The sequence below is a fragment of the Gorilla gorilla genome, chromosome 8 (assembly GCF_029281585.2).
Source record: "Gorilla gorilla gorilla isolate KB3781 chromosome 8, NHGRI_mGorGor1-v2.1_pri, whole genome shotgun sequence".
NCBI lineage: Eukaryota > Metazoa > Chordata > Mammalia > Primates > Hominidae > Gorilla > Gorilla gorilla.
The window spans coordinates 35698035-35719397 of NC_073232.2; the positions used below are offsets into that span (position 1 = coordinate 35698035).

The following is a 21363-nucleotide window of genomic DNA, read 5'->3' on the forward strand; positions in this document are numbered from 1 at the left end:
AGAGAGAAAACTGAAGAATAAAACAAATTTGGTTATATAATAAATTTATCTGGTTTTATAAAGCACTCAAAAATTGAAGTGGCTATGTTTTGGGGGAAGAAGGTCGAGGCGATAACCAGGAAGGAGCATGAAGGGCTTCTGGGTTGCTGGTAATGTTCCATTTTCTGATCTGGGTGATGGTTATATGAGTGTGTGTCCATTCATCAAGCTGTATACTTACTGAAGTGGATACTTTTCTGAATGCTTGTTATGCTCTGTAACTAAATTTTTAAAAACCCACCGGGTAATTGACTTTTAGGACATTTAAAAATAATAAATACAAGGCCGGGAGTGGGGGATCACGCCTGTAATCCCAACACCTTGGGAGGCCGAGGTGGGTGGATCACCTGAGGTCAGGAGTTAGAGACCAGCCTGGGCAACATGGTGAAACCTCATCTCTACTAAAATACAAAAATCAGCCAGGCGTGGTGGCATGCACCTGTAATCCCAGCTACTCTGGAGGCTGAGGCAGGAGAATTGCTTAAGCCTGGGTGGTAGAAGTTGCAGTGAGCCGAGATCGTGTCACTGCACTCCAGCCTGGGTGACAGAGCTAGACTCCATCTCCAAAAAGATAATAATAATATTATTATTATAATAACATATTCTAGTATACTGATTCTCTTAAAAAAATCTCCCTCAGATTTAAGCTTAATCTTCTTTCCTTCAATCTCTGAAAGTTTAAATCACGTTGTATAATTCCTATGATATTTAATCTTTTCTCCAAAAGCATTTGAGTGGTTTGCCTTGAATTTTTTTAAAAGAGCATTTTAAAACATTCTTAGGGCTAGGCACAGTGGCTCACACCTGTAATCCCAGCACTTTGGGAGGCCGAGGCAGGAGGATCACCTGAGGTCGGGAGTTCGAAACCAGCCTGACCAACATGCAGAAACCCCGTCTCAACTCCAAATTAGCCAGGCGTGGTGGCTCAGGCCTGTAATGCCAGCTACTTGGGAGGCTGAGGCAGGAGAATCGCTTGAACCTGGGAGGCAGAGGTTGCAGTGAGCCGAGATCGCACCACTACACTCCAGCCTGGGCAACCAGAGCAAAACTCCGTCACAAAAAAAAAAAGAAAAAAATTCTTTAGTCTTAACCCATAGAGTCTGATAGAGTCTGTACCTCTATCAAAAGGAGGAAATACAAACAATCCATTAATAGTACAAATAGATGTTTTAAAAAGTTAAAAAAACAAAACACAACAGAAGTTATAACACAAACTTACAGGAACATATATAATATTATTCCCCCAACTTTTACATTTTATATTAGCATTAGAGTGGCACCTCACCTTTACTCAGCACCTCCGTAGGAGTTTGTCGCCAGTCAGTTACACCCACTTTAGAGATGCTGAGACACTCAACCTAAAGGCTTACCTGTGTGTCCTTGGTCTCTGATTTAAAGATGCTGTCCTGCCTGGACTATGCTGACTTCCAAGCCTAGCAGGACTGGTCATATAGTCATTAGGAACTGTTGGGGGTTTAACAGGTTCCAGGGTTTTATAAGGAGTATTCCGTCTAAAGAAGCATAGTGGAGAAAGGAATAATGAATAAAAAAGATAAAATTGTATTTTTCCCAAAAATATGTGAGTCTCCCTTTGTGACCATGTATACCAGGATTTAAAAATATATATGACAAAGTTTGTAATTTTAAAAAATATTCTTCACTGGGATATATGAATTTTGTTACTTCAACATGAAAACTAAAATTTGTTACCTTTTCCTAGGAAAAACATAGGAAAGGGTAATTTAAAGTCCTAACCTTATTTCTAAAAATTATGGTTATAATTTTTTAAATGCTCAATAATAGCAAACTTTAAAATGTACATTTTTCTCAGTCCAGTCACCCATAAGCTACTGTTCTTTAAACAGGAAGCTAAATTTATTTACATAGGAAGCTGCAATTTATTCCCATCTCAATATGGCAATAAATGGAGATGTACATTCTAATCATTACTTTCTCAATAAATGATTTTGACTATTCTGTTTAATAACTTCATTTTTTTTTTCAGGGGCAGAGGGTTTAATGAATAAAAATGAAAACTAAGACCTTCTTAAAAGAAGACTGATTGTTGAACAACCCCTCCGCCAAAAAATAAGAAATCCAATATAATTTTTCCAGTGTTAAGAAAAACAACCTTAAAGAAATATAATGCTTTGGCAAGTATTCGCTATATTTAGTACACTGAGAACTAGGAAGGAAGAAGCCACTGTTATCTTTTCTACTTGCCCAACTGGCCTTCCCATGGAGCTACTCTAGTGTGAAGAGGCCTAAGATTACCAGCAGAAGCATAGTTACAAGTAAAGTGCATACTTTCCTAAAGTAAAGAGTCCCTAAGTCTCAGACACCAATAGGGGAAACAGAAGAGCTGTGGACTAAGCCATACTACACAAAAGTAGACCACTAGTCAAAGTTCTACAATATAGATACTGTAAACACATGCAAAGGCACCATTTGGAATACTCTAATCATTCCATTTAAAACAAACAAGTCAGATTTATATTTTTTAAAAATTAGATGACAAAAAAATAAATCATGCCATTTATACATACATAAAAACTTTCCTGGTACAGATTATAGAGAATATTACAAAGCTGGCAGACTCATTTGGGATTCTGTTCAGGAAAACAGGAATTAAAATTAATTTGTAAAAGGTAGCGTCACATAGACAGGGTAGTGTGGCAGGGATCCCATACACTTACTTAAGTCACAGAAACATCTTTTCCTTTAGCATATGAATTCTTTTGCAAAATGTAGTTGAATACTTACCCCAGTGTTCCCCGGCCTGACATGGGAGGACTTGGCGGTTTCTGAGTAGGAGGATTTGTTCTCGACAGTGTGCCAGTTCTTGCAGGCTGGTTATTTCCATGCTAAAATGTAGAAAGAAATGCTTTTATTTTTATATCAAATTGTTCTCCTGGTGTTTTAACACCATGTATTATTTTTTTTTAATATCAGAATGTGAATTAAGGATTCCCAGACAGTTTGAATAAAGACTTTGGTACTACAGTTTAAAAAGTCAAGGAACCACTTGCACTTGGTCTTCCTATTATTTTATGCCATTTATATCACATTGTAGCCAAATACAGGTGAGATGACTGGATTTAATATTTTATAGTTAAACATGTTCACTGAGATCAAACTTATCTGCATTCAAACACTGGGTTTCCTAAAGTTTTTGAAATGTGTGCATGAACATAAACTATAGATCTTACTTGTCAATTTGCTCAAATACCCATCTGAAAAATCATCTTCATCCTAACAATTCAGTAACAAAGTCACATATGATGTCTGGGAAACCTCCTAATTGTAAGTCAATGAAAGCAAGGCAACTATCGAAAAATGAGCAAAGCAATAAATGTTAGCAAAATTAATGTTCCTATATAAACATAGATGTCAATATATCATTGATATATTAACACAGCCAAGCTAAATGTTGCTTATTTGAACTGAACTTGAGTATTAAATAATCTACATAAATCCTACAGGGAAAAGCAGACAGACATAAGAAGAGTTTTCAAATTTTAGTGGCTCTGCAGCCTCTATCAATACAGAGGAAATACTGTGGATCAAATGATAAGTAATGGCTCTTACCTTGGCTTTTAGCCACTTTACGTTGGCAAAAAAAGGGGGGGAAAAAGTAGACATTAATGCTAATTAAGTTATATCCGATAGGACAGGTTTACATTTACAGTTATTCAATTCATGTTAATAAGCTTTTTTCCAGCCATGTTTCAAATACTTTGTAAAGAAAAAGAGATCCATATGTACTGGGGAAATACTCATGTGTTTCATGTATTTTTCAAAAGAATTATATTCATAAGGAAACCACCACTTAATTATTCCAATCTCACGCAGGCTCAATGATTTTTTAAGTCAGTATTTTGTCCTATGGAACTAATCCAACCGAATAACAGATGATTTAAAAAATACGCTCATTTAAATACAAACACCATAACACATTAGATGTGAAGCTATTTTAACATATCGGTGCATGAGACCTAACACTTTATTGGATAATGAATGTCCAAGTATGAGTATTCATTACTTCAATGGTAGTATAGTTTAAAAAGTGATAAACTGCAAACATTAAAATTCAAAACCACAGATTGCTTCCAAAAATGAAAAAAGGACCTAGTATCTCGATGTTTAAAAACAAACTCATCATGCACAGTGATAACTTAGCCAGATTCTAACTAAGAAATAAACAAACAGGGTCTGGAAAACTCTCTCATTCCTAGCTTCTGAACCCCAATCCTGTGCAGGCCAACACTAATAGGAAGTTCTAAGTAGCTTTAGTTCTAAGTTTTCATCTGAGCCAGTTAAGTCAAAATTCAAAGTTGAAGAAAAGTTGTTTTGATCCTAAAGGCTACTTCTATTAAAGCTGACTAGCCTACACAACATGAAACAATGTGTAGTCCTAAAGCATCACTACTTGTACAATGCCACTAAAAAAAAATATCTTCAGGTTTTAGAGTCTAATTTTTTACAGATTTGGGGGCTTCAAGCTTTTTTTTTTTTAAATAACATCTGACATTCTCAACAAGTAACTACCATTTTTCAGGTGGCCACAAGGCAGTATCAAGGAAATCATCCAAAGGAGAGATTTGGTGTCTCTTGGATACAGTCTCATTTATAGAAACTGTGCCAGAAATTTGGTACACTTCAATATTTGTTTAAAATGATACTGCTTACTTCTATCTGGAAACAACATCTGGTACCCTACCTAACCATGACATTTCACATCTAGAGAATAAAATTTGAGTAACATTATTAGGATCCTTGAAGATAAAATATACTAATGTATACTTCAGTATCTGTATTATGCTATATACTATACATGTATAGTATATACTTACATACCAATGTATATCTTATAATGTATATACATAATACTAAATACTATCCTAAAATAACCAAGAAAATATTCTAAATATGTCCACATATCTTCCTTCATTTGTCATTTCAAGTGGATAAGAAACAAAAAAATTAGCATTCAAGTATAAGCTGGTCCCAAATGGAAAGAATAAAAGAAGAATTAGATTGGGAATGAAAATTCTACTTGAACTCTGTGCTACTATGCAATGGTATAAGCTTTAACCTCTTATGAAGTTCAGCCTCCTCTATTAAGTGTTATTATACATGCAGATGTGTCAATGTTGGCAAGTGTTAGTAGGAAATAACCTCTACATCTTACACCTCAAAATACTAATATTTTTGTTAGAAATCTATAAAATTTTTTATTTAAATATCCCCAAAACATATCCAAAATGAAACTTTTTTATTTCCTTAAGATCTCATTTCAGGCTAGGCACAGTGGCTCACACCTGTAACTCCCAACACTTTGGGAGGCCAAGGCAGGTGGACTGCTTGAGCCCAAGAGTTTGAGACCAGCCTGGGCAACAAGGCGAAACCCCTTCTCTTGAAAAATAAAAAATAAAAAATCAGCCAGGCATAGTGGCGCACACCTGTAGTCCCAGCTACTTGGATGGCTGAGGAGGGAGGATCACTTGAGCCTAGAAAGTTGTGAGCTGTGACTGAGCTATTGCACTTCAGTGAGACCCTGTCTCTTTTTTAAAAAATCTCACTTTGTTTCCTTAACATTTACCTTTATGGATGAGTAATTTTACCATTTGCCTGGAATCTGTTTGAAATTCCCTTTGATTCCTCCCTATCTTCTAAGTACATCATAGTTTTGTATGTCATAGGCACTAAATGTCTAATGCTAATTCTTTTTTTTTTTTTTTTTTGCTGGCTCTGTTGCCCGGGATGGAGTGCAGTGGCGCAATCTTGGCTCACTGCAACCTCTGCCTCCCGGGTTCAAGCGAGTCTCCTGCCTCAGCCTCCCAAGTAGCTGGGATTAAAACTGTGTGCCACCATGCTTGGCTAAATTTTGTATTTTTAGGAGACGGGGTTTCACCATGTTGGCCAGGCTGGTCTCGAACTCCTGGCCTCAAGTGATCCTCCCACCTGAGCCTACCAAAGTGCCAAGATTACAGGCATGAGCCACTGCACCCAGCCAAGGCCAATTCTTTCTTTGAAATGATTCTTAACTCACTCCTCTGCTTTATAAAATTAAAATTTAAAAAAAATCATTCCTATGTAAATATTATAAAGCTTTAGTTTCTACACTGTTTAAAAAAATTAATCAGAAAGCCATTAGGCTGAGACCATTAGGTTGAGACGGCTCCAGCATTCTGGGTTCCTACTTAGGCAAACCAAAACACAATTAAAAGAAACTTAATCAGAAACCTCCAACTAACCTCTAACTAGGAACTTTACTAATCAGAAACCACAATTAACTTCTAACCAATCAAATATTTCGCTTGTCTTGCTTTCTTGAACTTCTACCTGCTTCATGTCTCCTGTGGTCTGAAGCTGCCCAATTCATGAATCACTGTAAACTCAAACTCCAAAAAAAGTAACATATCTAAGCTTATCTTTTAAGACCAATAATAAAATCTAACAACTCCTAGATCACATAATCTTTTGAAGCTTAAAAACAAGCACACAAACACACAGTAATCCAGTCATCCCTTGGTATCAAGGAGGCTTGGTTCCAGGACCCCCATGGATACCAAAATCTAAGGATGCTCAAATCCCTCATATAAACTGGTGTAGTATATGCATATAACTAACACTACCCTCCAGTATACTTTACATCATCTCTCATTTACTTATAATACCTAATACAAGGTAAATGGTGTGTAAATAGTAGTTATATTGTATTTATTTGTATTATTTTTTACTCTTGTATTGTCCTTGTATTTTTTACTTTTTCTTTCTGGAATTTTTTTATCCAAGGTTGGCTGAATCCACAGATGCAAACTTAGAGATACAAAGGGCCAACTACATATGAAAAGTCCTTTGTAAATTATGATCCAGGCTGTTAATTATTACTAGTGTTCATCAAAATAAATGTAAATTCCTTTGCTAAGTATTCAAGCCTTCTCTATTCTAGCTTCCTCTCAAACCTTGTGCTCACTTACAAAGATCATCTTTTCATTCTCCTTTATGAATAGGTTCTGGTAGTTTCTCTATGCTGGGATTCTCTTATACATATCTTATTATTATTCCCAAAAATCAAACCAGATTTACTTTGGGATATTTTGCATATTTTTAAATTCCTATTAAACTAACATGTACCGTTTATTTCATAGCATAAAATGCATTAACACAGTAAATACTATTTAAATAAAACCCAGGTATATTTAAATACAAATACCAAAACACTAAAATTTACATCACAAAATAAGAAAATGCAATGGAATATTAATCTTGGAGTATGGCAATCGTAAGCATGAAGCCTAGTAGCGATAAGAAAAATATTAATATATTTAGATATAATTTTAAAAATTCTGTATGTTTATTTCTTAAATACCAAAATACATCAAAGTCAAAAGCCAAACAGCAATATGAGTAAATATTTGCCAATATATGAGGGGCTACTCTCTTCAAACAGAAAACAAAGGATTCTTACAAGTCAGTAAGAAAAGAAACTTCTAAATAGAAAAGTGGGCAAAAGATACAAAAATAATTCGAAAGCTGTAAGCAATGTCTCACTATCCTCAAAACACTGATTTTAAAATAAACTTAAACTTTTCCTTCTAATAATTTTGGCCTGGCATGTGTTCATTAACTACTACCAAAATTTCTACCTTTACACCTCTCTACAATGCTCTGGAAATATTTAAGCCAACAATGATCCTTTAGAGAGAACACAAAACTAAGAAAATAAAGCAGCATTAAGACTACTGGGGAAAAGTAATTGTATGTATGTGTGTATTTTTCAGTCACAGAAACAAACTATGGACAAATATGCCAAATAATCAGCTTCTAAAATATATTCTTCTCACAGACCATGCACCTTCATCCCTCGCCAAAAATATATTTTAAAATAGCCTGCACAACAATGTGAATGTACTTAATGTCACAGAACTATACACCTAAAAAGAGTTAGTCATTTTATGTTATGTGTATCTCACCACAATAAAAAAATCTAAAAAAAAAAACCAAACCCCCCAACCCTGTGTCTAATGTATCCATATTATGGCTAGAAAGCAGATTTCCAAAATTCACATTCATATACTTTCAGCATATATTATGCTGTTTACACCTCCCACTTACACATATACGATGAAATAGTTAAATTTTCTCACCCAAAACTTCCTTGTAAAATTTGGATTCATCTTATACTCAGCTAAGTACTATGTTTTGAAATGTTAAACACAATTACTCATTGAGGGATAAGGTAATGGAGGATATTCACTACTAAGACAATGACAGAAAAAAATTTTAATAAATATGTATTGCTTTGGTAGGAAGAATAATCAAGGTGAGGCAAAATGGGGAGAAGTGAGTGCGAGTGTGTGTGTGTGCATGTGTGTGTGTGTGTGCACGTATACAGGTATGTATGTATACATACATGCATGCACGAATATATCCTTTTTCTTTAAATCCCAAGGTGGATAGTAACACAAAAGACATTTTCCCCAGATTCTCAAAACTCCAACCCCAGAGATCAGTCTAGTTTAAAGCACCTTGAATTAAAACTGAATTTCAGCTCTTATACAATCCTAGCCACATCCCTGGATAAAAACACAAGAAATAAACAAGCAGTCACCTCTGCATTTGCAATGTGTTCCAATTTTACGTACAATTTCCAGACATAAAAAGTGAAGAGGAGATTCCAATAGTCTCAGAGAGGAGCAGAATAAAGGTCAATGCTGTCAGCTATACTCCTCTCTCGACCGGGAACCCCAGAAAATCCAGAATGTAACAGATCTAGCAACAGCACCAGTCAGATCAATCAGCTAGGACAAGCTTCAAGATTCTAGCTGACCCCTTAAAAACTTATAAAATATTCTGAAGACCAGAATCCAAATCAAATAGTCCTCTTGGAAACGAATTACCAAATTTCAAAGGAATAGTTTATCCTGAGCAGAGACAGCGAAAGAATTTAGGTCATTCCAAATGCTTGCAAAATGACCCATAAATACCAAAAAGCTGACACACTACAGGTATCCTTCAAGATCAGCTAATTTTCCATGCTTAGAAAGGAACACAGGCAACACATCATATCTCTCCTGAAAATCTGTTGGGGTTTTTTTTGTGGGGGAGATTGGGGGGCATTAAGACAAAATTACATACAATTTTCATTTTTTAATAAGTTGCTGGCATTATATATACACACACAGGTATACAAATACATATACATATTTAGAAATGAAACGATAAAAGTATTTATAAATTATTTTCTAAAGTAATTTTGAAAAGCATGTAGATTTTTATTTTTAAATGTTCAGTAGTGAAAGAAAGACATAGAATTCACAACACAAATGAGTAATATTTGTCTAGGATTTATGGCTTGATAACCATTTCTAATTTTAATATCTCTTTAATACAGCCTATTCAACTGATAAAATTGCACCCCAACCTTAGTAAAATTCATATTAAATATTGTATGAAAATTATAATGCTAGCTGCTAAAGAGAATCTATTAATTAAAATCATCTTTATCACAATATTTCCTATCCAAAATATTTACTGGATATGCAAATTAGCTTGTTAATGTAATATAAAATGCTTACCTTGACACCATGGCCCACATCATCCAGAACTGTGTAATCGATAGGTTTCCGAATATACCTTACAGGGCGCTCCATATTCGCAGGTGCTATTATTTTGTGAGTTCTTGATGTATTCTTATTTGTTGTCAAAATACCAATCTCTCTTCGAGCCACTTTCTCCTTATGAATATCCACAGTCTATATTTTAATTTGAACAAAACAAGAAAATATTATTTGACATAATAATATGTTTGCTATCCATATACATTGGACCATATTTAGGACAGACCACAGGGCTGTACACCATATGTCTATTTTCCAGTGAATACTATTAAATTATACTAGGCTAAAAGCAGAGAATATTTAGTGGTGGTTTAAAGCACCAACTAATGTAATGGATTTGATCCTAAAACAATTCTCTGGAAAGCAGTTTTCTTTCCTAACAATTTGGTATGTGGGCCGGGCATGGTGGCTCATACCTGTAATACCAGCACTTTAGGCCAAGACAGGTGGATTGCTTGAGTTCAGGAGTTCAAGACCAGCCTGGGCAACATGGCAAAACCCTGTCTCTACAAAAAGTACAAAACAGCCAGGCATGGTGGCATGTGCCTGTGGTCCCAGCTACTGGGGACATGAAGTGAGAGGACTGCTTCAACCGGGGAAGTCGAGGCTGCAGTGAGCTGTAATTATGCCACTGCACTCCAGCCTGGGCAACAGACGGAGACCCTGTCTCAAAAAAAAGAGAGAGATTTGGTATGTGTAGAAAGGGAAAGTTGTCCTGGTATGAGTAGCTGACACTATTTATTCAGTGTGATGCAGAACCTCCCCACACACCCCCCAAAAAAGTAATTACAACACAATGAGGCAAGTGCTATAATGACATATGCACAGTTCATTCAAAATTACTATAAAGGTGCTGAGAACAAGACAACTAACTAGGTTGAAAAGGGTTCATTTAATGGCTTTACAGAGTAGGTAGGTTTCAAAGGATAAACAGGAGTCAAGAGGTAGATATGAAAAATATTAAAGGCAGAGAGAATAACATCCTGCAGACAAAGGTTTAAGAGAGAAAAATGGTAAGAGCAGATATAAACTGTCAGCAAGCAGCCTAGACACCTGTTTGGTAGAGCCTACCTAGGACTGGTCTACAAGGCTTTTTAAAAATATTTTTTTAATTTAGTTGCCAACTTAAAACTGGATAGTAACCAGCACATGAGAAATAATTATATAACTGCTCAACAACTTAAAATCTGGCTTAATAAGGAACTGATGACAAATTTAAATTGAGTGACATGATCACCTCTGCATTTTAAGAAGATCCCACTAGCAGAGGTATTGAAGATAGAAAGAACAAGACTACAGACAGTGAAACCAATTAAGGGGCAATTGTGGCAGTCTAGGTGAGACGAGGTCAGGATATGAACTGAAGTAGGAAAAAGAAAAAAAAAAAAAAGGTACTCCCATGGAAAAGAACAGCTCAATGTTACGCTTGAATCAAATCTATTATGATTCTATCTTATTTCATCAGAACTTTTTAATTGAGAAAGAACTTCTAATCGAAAATGCTATCCCAATTCCAAACCAAGATAGATAGAGACACCTCTCCATGAGTATCTATCATTTCTGTACATCTTGTGAGAAGATGCACTAACTCCCTTTGTTCTGGATGTTTATAGAGTAAACAGCCTTAGAAAACATAGCATCTCCTTAGAAAGCAAAGGCAGATTTGCTTACTGTCCAATATAATAAAGTTAATGTAGACCTCCAGGAGAAAGGTTTTCTGCCCATTATAAAAGATGTGGTCCCCTAAGTTGAGAATACTTTTTCTCTAATGTACACAACTGTGTATGCAGGCATCACCTGGCTCTTTGCAGTACCCTATGGAAACTGGGGCTGTTTTCTAGCACAAATGCCGACACTCTGGCTACTACTATTGCCATGAGTAATGATGTCCTTTGTCTCTGACCCAGGAGTCTCATGTCTTCCACCAGAACCCATGAAATTGTGGTAGGCTAACTCATTAGTTAACAAGGATTAATCTCAGGACTGTCATAATTTTCTATAGTTTTGGCAATGAAAAAGAATGCTGATGGGGACAAAACTTTCTAGAAATGGAAGGAAAGACCAGTTAGTAGAAATTGAGAAAAGTCCACGAGAAACATTAACCAACATGTTGTCCAAATTGTATGGTCAACCAGGCAATGAATGATCCTCCACTTTAGTGCCTGTGAATGAGGCTGAAATGAAGAGGAAGTTTCAGGATAAGTACCAGGAAGTTGGCAGATTCAAAGACAACAGCCTGAATGATGCCCTGGTTATTGTCAACACTCCTGCAGATAGGAGGACTTCCTTATCAAGCTGACGGTCAGCCTCAGCAGGTCTGCTTCATGAAATCTTCCAGACTAAGATTTGTCTAGAAGAAGGAGACAGGGGCACATAAGGTTCTGGGTCCTTTGGACGACAGTTACAGAGACATACATCTACACTGAGTTTGAAAGTAAGAAAAGGTGCAACCATTGTAGGCAGAGCCAAACAAGTCTTTAGAACTTTGGCTAGTTTGCTTGGAAGAGGAGGGGCATGTAGTTACATTGCTCAGGCATGTAATGGTTGTTAAAGAAGAATGGCATTTTGCTGGCTATCTTAGTGCTCAGCTCCTACCGCAGTCTACCTTGTCAACATTAAATCCTTTCAAGATGACTGGAAAGGGCCTCAGCATTTTCTGGTGGTACAACCGTCCACTACAAGAAACCTTTGAAACTCTCAGGGAAATTTCCCTGAGACAAACTCCCTTGGACACCAACCAATCTACAGACTCCTACTGTACTAGATTGGGTTTAAAATGCGGATCAAGGTGATTCACTGAAGAATCAGAAACTAGCTCAAAGAATCTAGATAATTCTTGCTGTCAGTCCTGAAGCCTTAGAAAATTCCAGTAGCCCTAGTATTGAAATCAAGCAAGAATTTAAGAGATATAATCTTGACATTATCTTAACAATGGAGCAGCAAAGAGCCTACATTAAGGTAGACTTCTAAAAAATGATGCCATTGTGCAGATCAAGCCCGTCAGCCAAAGGGTACAAAACCCATTTCCCCCACCAGAAAGCAACAAAGCTATAGTTGTTCGATCAAGGTGTTCCCAAACAGAAATGGATACCATCCATAATGATGACCTTTTGTGTGTGTGTAAGACAAGGTCTCACTCTGTCACCCAGGCTGGAGTGCAGTGGAACAATCACGGCTCACTGCAATCTTCAAATTCTTGCACTCAAGCAAACCTCTGACCTCAGTCTCCCGAGCAGCTGGGATAACAGGTGTATCCCACCATGCCAGGCTAATTTTTTAAACATAATATTTAGTAGAGACGAGGTCTCACGATGTTGCCCAGGCTGGTCTCGAACTCCTGGGCTCAAGCAATAACGATCTTGCACAGAATACAGGGTTTTGGTAGGACCAAAATTACTGCAGGTTTATTGGACTGATCAGCACACAGCTATAGCACCACTCAAAACTGAAAGTAAATGTCTCTTGTTCACTGGTGCAAAGCTACTCTCTCCCAGCCTCCCTCATCCCTCAACCTCAGCTGCTTTATGAAGAAAGATGATTAGGAGTGAGGCCAAGTTCTCCAAGTTCCCAAAGGAGACTGAAGACCACACACACCTGGGTAGGCTACATAACTTTGGGGAGAGCACAGACTCAACATTTTATGGCTCTGTTGGATACAGGAGCCCAAGGCACCTTCATACCCATCCTGTGGAAGAATAAGTTACCAGCTTCCAACTGCTGAGGTCTGGGTAGGGTTCAAAGTAGGGAAGGGAAGCTACTGTGACCTTTTGGGTGGGGCTCTTTGGACCATTCAATGTACTACTGTTTGTGGCTTCCACTGCTGAGTGTATAGTGGTATTGATATTTTACATGCCTGAACTGTGAGGGCTCATAAGCTCCAGGGAGATTATGCTCACTGCGAAGAGCCCATGCAGAAAGGCATTAGTAGGTTTGCGGCCCCACAATCCTTATGACCTGTTTGAGTACAAGTCTGTGCACAGATGACTTTCCTGACTAGACCCTCTGGCAAGAGGAACAACCTCTTCAGGTGACTCTTGGGTTTGGATTCAATGCCTCCCTGACGCAGCTACTAGGTATGCCTCTTTTGAAAAGATTCCCATTTGGGAATGAGTCAACTCAAATGCAATGACTAATAAGGTGGGAAAGGCCCAACAAGCCTCTGTCATCACATGGAACTGGTAATATTCAAGAATGCAGCCAGTCTGGCCCCTAGGGCATCTCAGCTTTACATGAAAAAGTAGCAGCTTCTCCCTTTGAGAAAGTCTGATCTTACATTCTGCCGCCTAAACCAAATCTGCTAGCTCAGTGAGGCCCTTGATTCACAGAGGTTCCCTAAATGCCTGGGCCTGTTTCACTGATGATTCAACTAAGCTGAGACCCTGTGGTGCCTAGTGGGCTGTAAACTCCAGTGCCCATGATACAGAACTGAAAATGGGTGTGGTTGCTTTGTTCCACGGGCAAAACTCAAGGACATTCTCACAGATCTGGCCAATATTCCCCTTGAAAACCTTGTTATATTTTTACTGACTATCAGGCTATTACCAACTGCCTAGCTATTTAGTCAGCCACTTGGAAAACTACAGAATGACATATTTAAGACTGTCCAAAAACCATGGAGATCAATTGTAGTTGCTGATCAAACCATCTGGGTCACTAATATAGATGTTTACAGTAAGGGTCCATTGTCTGATGAGACCAATCACAATCAAGCCACTGATCAAGCTGCACGGTTAAGACTGCTACCACTGCTGCTGGATCCATCATCATACCAGACACAGCAACATATCTATCATCATAGAGCGGACACAAAGTAAAAGACTCTATGTTCCTGATGCAGAGGCTGCCACCTCATCCTAGACTTCTGAGTCCTGGAAAAGGACTCATTTGTCTCATGGTGAGAGGAACCACATCACATGCTACTGGCAGATTGGTTGCATCAGACAACCTTCTTCAGGCTATCAGTGGGGTCTCACTGTTGATGACACTTTTCCAGGGTCTGGTACTGCTATTCCAGTTCAATCAGCTGACTCCAGCCACAGTACCGTGGTCCTTGACACTAATCTGTGTCCTATTTTTACTTTCCACATCATTTGCAATCTGACAATAGGTACACTTTTTATCACAAAAGTCACTCAAAAATGAGCTGTTAGTCAAGGTAGGTGACAGTCTACCATCCACAGCATCTTATATCGCTTAGTGCTGCAACAGCCTTATCAAAAATCAACTCAAAAAACCTCAGCAACAACAACAACAAAAAAAACCCGACTCAAAAATGGGCAAAAGACTTGACTAGACATTTCTCCAAAGAAGATAGGCAAATAGAGGCCGGGCACAGTGGCTCACGCCTGTAATCCCAACACTTTGGGAGGCCGAGGCGGGCAGATCACAAGGTCAGGAGATGGAGACCATCCTGGCCAACATGGTGAAACCCCGTCTCTACCAAAAATACAAACATTAGCTGGGCATGGTGGTGTGTGCCTGTAGTCCCAGCTACTCGGGAGGCTGAGGCAGGAGAATCGCTTGAACCAGGGAGTCAGAGGCTGCAGTGAGCTGAGATTATGCCACTGCACTCCAGCCTGGTGACAGAGTGAGACTCTGTCTCAAAAAAAAAAAAAAAAAAAAGACAGGCAAATGGCCAATAAGCACATGAAAAGACACTCAATACCACTTATCATTAGGGCAATGCAAATCAAAACCACAATGTGACACAACCTCACATCCATAATGATGGTTACTATCAAAAAAATCAGGATGTGGAGAAACTGGAGCCCTTGTGCACTTGCAGTCACTGTGAAACATAGTATAGTGATTCCTCACAAAATTAAAAACAGAATTAGCACATAACCAGCAATTCCAATTATAGGTATATACTCAAAAGAATTGAAAGCAGGGTCACCTAGCAGCTTTATTCACAACAGCCAAAAGATGAAAGTAACCCAACAATCCATCAACAGATCAATGGATGCACAAAATGTGATATATACATACAATAGAATAGTATTTAGACTTAACAATGAAGGAACTTCTGACACATGCTACAATATGGATGAACCTTGAGGACATTATTGAGTGAAATACGCCGGTCACAAAAAGACAAATATTGTATGATTCCATTTATATGAGGTACTAGAGCAGTCAAATTCATAAAGACAGAAAATGGAGATAGTGGTTGCCTGGGGGAGGAAAGCTCAAAGGACACTTGTTTAATGGGTATAGGGTTTAATTTCTACAAGATAAAAAGAGTCCTAGAGATTATTGGTTGCTCAACATTGTAACTATACTTAACACCACTGAACTGCACACTTAAAATGGTTAAGATGGTGATCATATATGTATTTTGCCACAATTTAAAAAAAAATTTTAATCAACTCAAAAGATTTCTGAGTATACCTCCGTCACCTCCTCCTGGTCTACACAGGAGTACAGCAGTTTGGTCACTGAATGTGGCTGTCTCCAGGAAGAGAACATCTCCTGGCCACTTGGGATTCCACCCTGACCATTCCTAAGCATGATGCTTCTTTCTTTCCTCTAATGGAAATCCCAGGCTGGCTTGATTGGTCTACTCTCTGGGTGGCAACCCAGCCAAAAGGAGGTCTTTGGTACAAACTTAATTCAGGTTCAGCCACCTGGAATTGACGATCTGGATTTTCTTGCTGGTTTTCTTTGGTCTTAAATAATAATGACCACTTAGTTAAGTACACTGCTTCCCCTAGAGTGGCTCATGTGGACAAAAGTAGGAGACATAAAAGGGTCTCTGTAAGTTTAATAAAAAGGCCCTTTGTCGCTCTTGCACCTGGCCCTTCCAGACAAAAGGTCTGCGTTTGAGTCAGAGATGACTGGAAAAAAGGTAAAGCTAGCTACTGGAATGGGACACACTGATTTTGTGGCAGTCAAAGGGGTACAACAACCCTGTCTGGCACCTGTGGGGAAAACATCTTAGATGCTGGGAAGTAAGGAAAAAGGAGGGACATTAGTGATTCGTCTTTTAGAATCATCCCTCACAAAGGACATTTCTCTGCAAATGGCAAAACCTCAAATTTAACTGACTACTGGGTCTGCCCCTACCCCACCACACAACTTTGATCATTACTCAATCATCATTCTCCTTAACCGCACAGTCTCTCAGAAGCAGCAGAGGATGGTCCAAGCTCCCAAATCTCCCACATGAAACACCTGTCCATAACTTTAGGCGTCTTTTCAAGGGACAGTCATTTCAAGGGACAGATGAATGCCATTGAGTTGGTGGCACAGATAATAAACAGGACAGATTGGACTGACTGCCTTCAGGCCATCTCTCCACAAACCAGTACTAGAGAAGTATTCATACTGTACTTGGAACCCTAAGGCTTACCAGCCATCAGGGAGGCCACATTGGAGAAACTGTCAGCCTGTGCCGTCTGATTTAAAAGTAGGTCCCACATAACTAGGGGGGTGGGGGGAATGGGGGGGACGGGGAGAAGTAGGACAATATAAACAACACATTCTTTATAGGCACACACAGTCCTTGGGAGTATTTCTTGTTTGGAATTCGGGCATTGCCTCCCTTCAGAAAATGTGATGACTTGCACACCAAGGGAAAAATCACTATAATGGGAGTCATCCAATTAGAAAACTTTATTTGAAATTTGTTCCCGACTTTAGCTGAAGCAATCAATGACATCACCTTGGGCCTAGAGGCATTCAGGACAGTCTAAAATCACTATCCAGGATTGTTACAGATAGAAGAATAGCCCTACGCTTCCTCTTTGTAGACCAAGGCCAAATCTGTGCTCTATATTCTGCAGTAACTAGATTAATGCCTTGGGCCAAGAGTAAAGTCAGCACAGAAACAAAGAGAAAGCCACCTGGCTCTCTTAGGTAGACCCTAAAGGTTTATTGCATTTGTTCTGTTGGCTGGGTCTTGGACCCTGGGGAGCATAATTGAAGTCAACATTGCAGTCTGGCCTCATCCTGCTATCCTGTTGATAGTAACTGTAATGAAATGTGTTATAAGAAAAACTGAATGGATCTGGTCCCAGCCTCTGTCGGTAAGATTAATCAGAGTGACCAATGAAGTTGCATAACCATGGGAAAGAAATCTTACCAGAAGCCAAGAAGGTATAGAAACGAAGGGTGAATACTGTTGGAAGGCAATTATACTTGAGTCTTTCATGTTTCTGTACCTGTTGTGAGTAGAGGGACTGATTCCTTTTGTTCCATACCAACTTGCTACATATGTTTGTATTATATAAGGAATAGTCTTGAGGGATCAAGAAACAGTGTCTCCCTCAGCAGTAAAAGGCAGGTTTGTTTGCTGTCTAGTACAATAAAGATATCATCTCCAGCTGGGTGTGGTGGCTCATGCCTGTAATCCCAGCACTTTGGGAGGCCGAGTAGGGCAGATCACCTGAGGTCAGGAGTTAGAGACCAGCCTGGCCAACATGGTGAAATTCCATCTTTACTAGAAATACAAAAATTAGCCGGCCATGGTGGCACATGCCTGTAGTCTCAGCTACTTGCGGGGGTGCTGAGGCATGAGAATCACTTGAACCCAGGAGATGGAGGTTGCAGTGAACCAAGATCACGCCACTGCACTCTAGCCTGGGCGACAGAGTCAGACTCTGTCTGGAAAAAAAAAAAAAGTAATCTCCCTCCAGGGTGAAGTTCAGGTAGGCTTACAAGGCTTACTACCTATTATCAAAGTTTGGGTTCCCTAAACTGGTGGTCCCTCTCCTATAACAGAGTGCAGTGCATTACACCCTCTCCTATAACAGAGTGCAGTGCATTACAGGAGAGGCATCACCACATGCCATCACTCGGCCCCTTTCACCTTCCTCTGTGAAGCAGTGGGCTTGGCAAACTGGCACAAATGCTAACACTCTGCCTCCATTTATTCTCATCAGTAATAAAGTCCTATGTCTCTGGTCCAGAAGTCTTCTGTCTTCTACCAGCATCTAGGAAAGATTTTAGCTTGCATGGAGGGCAAAATCTGACTCTTCACAGTTCTTGAAAAAACTGTTTTTATAGTGAAACAATTCACATATTCTGACCACCCCCATCCCCAAGTAATTCTGAGGATTATCTGATACAATCATTGATTCATTGATGTTACAAAATGTAAAGAGCCCCATTTTTGTAGAATGCCTCTCTACACATTTTTTTTTTTTTTTTGACAGGGTCTTGCTCTGTGCCTAGGCTGGAGTTCAGTGGTGCGATCTCGGCTCACTGCGCCCTCTGCCTCCCGGGTTCAAGCGATTCTCATGTCTCACGACTCCCGAGTAGCTGGGACTACAGGCATGTGCCCCGACACCCGGCTTATTTTTGTATGTTTTGTAGAGACGGGGCTTCACCATGTTGGCCAGGCTGGTCTCAAACTCCTGACTGACTTCAAGTGATTTGCCCGCCTCGGCCTCCTAAAGTGCTGGGATTACAGGCATGAGCCACCATGCCCCGCCTCTCTACACATCTTTTAAACTCCTTCCTTTTCTAATAGGTCCAGCACTAGTACAAATTTTAGCTCAGTTCTGCTCAGCACAGAATTAAGTTGAGGAATCCCTAACTCCATAGAAGGGAAAATATTGAGATTTCAATGGGAGTTGGAAAAGATGGACCAGTATTTACCTAGGTTTGTTTCTAACTCTCCCAAACACTCATTCTCTGTATAAGGTCACGTTACAGACAGTGTCTCCAGGTTCATTTTCCTCTCTATAACCCCTCGGCAAACTCATCCACATTCAGGCTTAAATTACCATATATACACACAAACTTCTCTTTATCTATTCAAGAACCCTCCTCTAAGCTATAGGTTCGTGTATAAAACTGACATTCTCTCAGATATTTCAATGGTACCTTAAAGTGAACGTGTTCAAAATCAAACACACAGGCTCCTCAATCCTATTTCAATGCTCCTACTTCAATTCTCTATTGGTTTATGTAAGTCAGACATCTAGCATTTACTTCACGTTTAATTTTACTAAATCCTGTCACATCTCCCTTTAAATACCAGAAATCTGTTTCTAACACTTTAATCCTACTCAATCTACTATTATCTCTCACCTTGGCTATTGCAACAGTCTTCTAATTGGTCCACTTGTACCCAGTCTGGCCTTTTTCCAGTCTGCTCTCTATGGTGTAACCATGGAGATCTTTACAAAAGAAGTAAACTTGAGAAAACAAAATGAAAAATGTGTACATCTCACCTGTTTAAACCCTATTAAAAGAGCATCCCACATGGTCCCCAGTCCTCAAGGGAAAAATTAATTCAAAATGTCTTGTTCTTTCCCTATTTTTCTCAAACATCATGGAATCCACAACTCTCCTCCTTAAAATCATCATTTTTTCACCCTTCCTACTTCACTCACACACTGCAGAATTATTCAGGACACGACTTCAAATTACTTGAAAAATTCTACTCTGGTCTACTCCCTCTCCATTCTCTCAATTCTGAATCATAAAAGTCCAAAACACAACACGTCCAGCAAAGCACAACCCTCCATATGGCAGGGTGAGCAAATAAAGCGGGTAGGAAGAAGGGAACAGGTTTGGAACATTTGTATAACAACAGCATGCATATGTTCACCAAGCGAGAGTTAGCTTTTTCAGAGAGACTAATTCTTTCTCATACTTGAATTTCCTTACTTTCATACATTTTTCTTCAACTTTATATAGCAAAAGCAGCAGTCTGACATTAAAAAACAATAAGCTTTTAGTCTTAATATATAAGAGTCAAAATCAGAGTAACCCCAGTTGAGAAGAACTAGATGGCCCAGGAGAGTACCCTATAGCAATCCTTAGACCCACTGGTTTAAAAAAAAAAAAAAAAAGGATGCAATCTTGAAATTAGAAAATTATGTTTGAATACTAACTCTTTTGCTTATTGGATATAACATTTTATGCAAGTTTTAATTAACTAAAATTTCATTTTGCTTATGATAAGGTTTGGCTCTGTGTCCCCACCCAAATCTCATCTTGAATTGTACTCCCATAATTCTCACGTGTTGTGGGAGGGACACAGTGGGAGATAATTTTAATCACGGGGTCGGTTTCCCTCATACTGTTCTCGTGGTAGTGAATAAGTCTCACGAGATCTGATGGTTTAATCAGGGGTTTCCACTTTTGCATCCTTCTCATTTTCTCTTGCTGCCGTCGTGTAAGAAGGGCCTTTTGCCTCCCGGCATGATTCTTAGGCCTCCCCAGCCATGTGGAACTATAAGCCCAACTGAACCTCTTTTTCTCCCCAGTTTCAGGTATGTCTTTATCAGCAATGTGAAAACGGACTAACACAGCTTATATAAAATGGGAATAGCATATTAGAAACTCTAACATTGCTTGATACAAAAAAGTACTAAAAAATAATAAATCTGAATCTTATTTATCAAACTACCCAATCTACAACTCTGCAATTAAGATAAAGCATTTCTAAAATATTAATATGAAAACATGAATGTATCACATTATGTATTTGAAATATGATGAATGTGATTTAGGTTCAAATCTCCAGTTTTGCCACTGGCAATACAATTTTTAAGAACTCCTCAAAGCCAGTCTAATAAACATTAAGATACCAGCAGTTTGAGGCCGGGTACAGTGGCTCACACCTGTAATCCCAGCACTTTGGGAGGCCGAGGTGGGCGGATCACGAGGTCAGGAGATAGAGACTATCCTGACTAACACAGTGAAACCCCGTCTCTACTAAAAATACAAAAAATTAGCTGGGCGT

General features: G+C 38.8%; 1 protein-coding gene across 17 annotated transcripts in view; it reads right to left on the reverse strand.

Moving 5' to 3' along the window:
• ABI1 (abl interactor 1) overlaps positions 1-21363 on the reverse strand; it is a 116550-nt gene that overhangs the window by 20760 nt on the left and 74427 nt on the right. For 10 of the 17 annotated variants that reach the window (XM_004049186.5, XM_019034938.4, XM_055353323.2 and 7 more), the window contains exons 3-6: positions 9624-9800; positions 3628-3642; positions 2803-2903; positions 1410-1550 (exon numbers count right to left, since the gene is read on the reverse strand). In XM_004049186.5, the coding sequence (XP_004049234.1) occupies positions 1410-1550; positions 2803-2903; positions 3628-3642; positions 9624-9800 (434 nt within the window). The remainder of the gene's footprint in view (positions 1-1409; positions 1551-2802; positions 2904-3627; positions 3643-9623; positions 9801-21363) is intronic. The other 7 variants (XM_055353324.2, XM_019034937.4, XM_019034934.4 and 4 more) reach the window with 1 other exon arrangement.